Raw genomic sequence first — 3039 nt, forward strand, 5'->3', positions numbered from 1 at the left:
GAAAGAATCCTAACAAGGAACAAGACAAAGGAAAATATCACATCCACCGATCCACCCAGAAAAGTAGGAAGGAAGTCAAACAAAGAGATAAGGGATGAGAACGCCGCAAAGGAAATGGCCACAGGGACCCAGCAGCGAATGGATACATATCTAGACAAGACCAAAGGGAGCGGGGAGAAGATGAAGGAGAAAAGTGGAACACACAATAAACCAAGTAAATGATGAATCTGGTCTCTTGGAACTGTAGGGGGATGGGCTCCTCCCTAAAATCTAATGCAGTCCGCGACCTTCTCAAATCGGAACACCCAGACTTTCTACTACTTCAGGAGACCAAAATCACTGATCAGGATTTTCAAAGCAATGTGAAGAGAAGGAGATGTTATGAAGGAATAGGATTGAGTGCAGTAGGTGCCTCAGGTGGAATAGGAACAATTTGGGACAAAAGTAAATGGAAACTAAAAGACAGCAGGCAGAACAAATGGTGGCTAAGAACAGATATGCAAAACATATCCAAGACTGAAGAATACACAATATATAATGTATACGCCCCCCCCCATTACAGAGAAAAAGCCTCTTGTTGGGAGTCAATCACCACAGATTTAATGAATGCCCAGGACAGAAATATCTTCCTGGGAGGAGACCTGAATTTAATAAGAAATGCGGCAGAGAAGATGGGGGGAAATTTCTTTGCAGATCCCTCAAGGGATGCATTAGAAAAAATCATCCAAACTCACAGTCTTGTTGATATCCCTCCTCAGAACGGGCGTTTCACATGGTCAAACAAGAGAACTGGTAAAAACAACATCAAAGAGAGGCTGGACCGTATATTGGTTCAAGAAAGAATCGTGGCCAACTTTTCAAGGATCCAAAGCACAATTATACAAGGCTATATATCAGACCATAAACCAGTGGCACTGCATCTGGTTAAAGGGGAAAATATGGGACCGATACCCTTTAAGTATAATAGAGCATGGGAACACAGTGGAGACTTCAGGAACCTGGTAAAGGAGAAATGGGCAACAGAAATCATGGGCTCCCCGCACTACATATGGGAAACAAAGATCAAAATTCTCAGGACAGCCATCAAGCAATGGGCGAGAAATTTCGCAACAGAGGAAGGGAAAAGGAAAATCGATCTCTAAATGAAACTAGCGGAGTGGAATCAAGAAAAAGAGAAGGGCCAAGACACAGAAGAAGACTTAAGGAAAGAAAATGATTTGTACATGGAGCTGTACAAACAGAATCGAGCGGAAGAGGAAGAGCAAAGGCAAAAATCGAGGTGCCTCTGGCTCAAATCAGGCGACAAGAACACCTCTTTCTTTCATAACAGTATCAAATTGAGGAGAGCAGGGAACAATATTGGGAAAATAGCAGTGGAGGGCAGAGTTCTAACAGAGCAATGGGAGATCAAGGAAGCAGCGACTCGACATTTTCAAAATCTTCTATCTGCTGACCCCCATTACATGGAAAATCCGGATTTCCTAAATATAATAGAGAATAAAATCACAGAAGAACAAAACGCAGAATTAGAAAAGGAGATCACGAAGGAAGAGATAGAAAGGTCTATCCATAGCATGCCAATGGATAAGGCTCCAGGCCCTGATGGATTTACAGTGGCCTTTTATAGAACCCATTGGGAAGTTATTAAGAAAGATTATATTAGAATGGCAAAAAATTTCTTTACAAAATGCAAACTGGGCAGCAGCATTAAGTCCTCTCATTTAGCTCTTATCCCCAAAGACCCAAATCCTCAATCTTTTGACAGATTCCGCCCTATTTCACTGTGTAACGTTTCCTACAAAATCATCACCAAGATCTTGGCGCACAGGCTAAAAAAAATCCTTCCCTCCCTCATATCCGAGAACCAAGGAGGTTTTGTTCCTAGGCGACATATAACGGACAATGTCATTCTCATCCAGGAGGCAATTCACAGCAGTTTATCCAGAAAGGAGAGGGGTATGATCATCAAGCTGGACATGGCGAACGCCTTTGACCGGGTAAACCATTCATTCCTTCAGGCAGTCCTAATGAAATTTGGCATCTCAGAGTTCTTTATTAGCAGGGTCATGGAATGCATCTCCCACATCTGGACAGCTCCCCTCATCAACGGAAGGCCCTGCACTGCCTTCAAGAGTTCAAGAGGATTGAGGCAGGGATGCCCGTTGTCACCCTTTCTTTACATTATTATGGCTGAAACCCTCAGCTTACATTTGGAGAACAAGCGCAAATTAAAAGAAATTACAGGGGTGGATATAGTCAGAGGATCTAAGGGAATCAATCACTCCCTTTTCGCAGATGACACTCTGCTAATAGGGGGAGCCTCCAGCATTATGGCCCGAAGGTTCAAAAAAATTCTGGAACTCTTCCTTCAAGCTTCAGGAGGCAAACTAAACAACAACAAGTGTATGATATACACTTGGAATGTCCCAAGAAACATAACTCAGAGAATCTCCATAATCATGGAAATCCCTGCCCAAGGGAATTGGTCCCATTTCATGTACTTAGGGCTTCCCTTAGCCAAGGAAACAATCAAATCTGAGATCTGGGCGAAACTAATCGAGAAATTGAGAGGGAAACTTCAGAGTTGGGGAGTGTATTGGCTTAACTTGGCAGGTAGAACCATTCTCATAAAGGCCATTCTATCAGCCCTCCCAATCTATCAATTTGCTACCACTCTCGCCCCGGCAGGCATACACAAGCATATGGAGCTGATTATCAGAAGTTTCCTGTGGCAAGGAGGAAAGCAAGACATAAAAAAGTTCAGCTTGGTGAAGTGGGACAAGGTCACTCTTCCCCTAGAAAAAGGAGGGCTCAGAATCAGAATACCAAGACTAGCAAACATGGCTATGGGCTATAAATTGGTATGGAGAATTCTCAATGAGAAAGGGACCTGGTGGACAGAGGTCATCAAGAGGAAGTACTTAAATGGGACCAAAAGCAACATCCTCTCAGGAAACATCATTGAAAGACAGTGTACTCCTGTTTGGAAGCTGATCAAAAAGACTCTTCCTCATTTCAAATCTTGCATATCAAGAGCTC

At 43.1% G+C, this 3039-nt stretch overlaps 1 protein-coding gene across 1 annotated transcript; it reads left to right on the forward strand.

Moving 5' to 3' along the window:
* Positions 1–251: 251 nt before the first annotated feature.
* LOC149149727 (uncharacterized) lies at positions 252–1142 on the forward strand. Its single transcript, XM_089442572.1, has one exon. The coding sequence runs from the start codon at positions 252–254 to the stop codon at positions 1140–1142; it is 891 nt and encodes a 296-aa protein (XP_089298698.1).
* Positions 1143–3039: the final 1897 nt, after the last annotated feature.

The sequence above is a fragment of the Pinus tabuliformis genome, chromosome 9 (genome assembly GCF_031772625.1).
Source record: "Pinus tabuliformis cultivar Carrire ecotype Pingquan chromosome 9, CPIR1, whole genome shotgun sequence".
Classification (NCBI taxonomy): Eukaryota; Viridiplantae; Streptophyta; class Pinopsida; order Pinales; family Pinaceae; genus Pinus; species Pinus tabuliformis.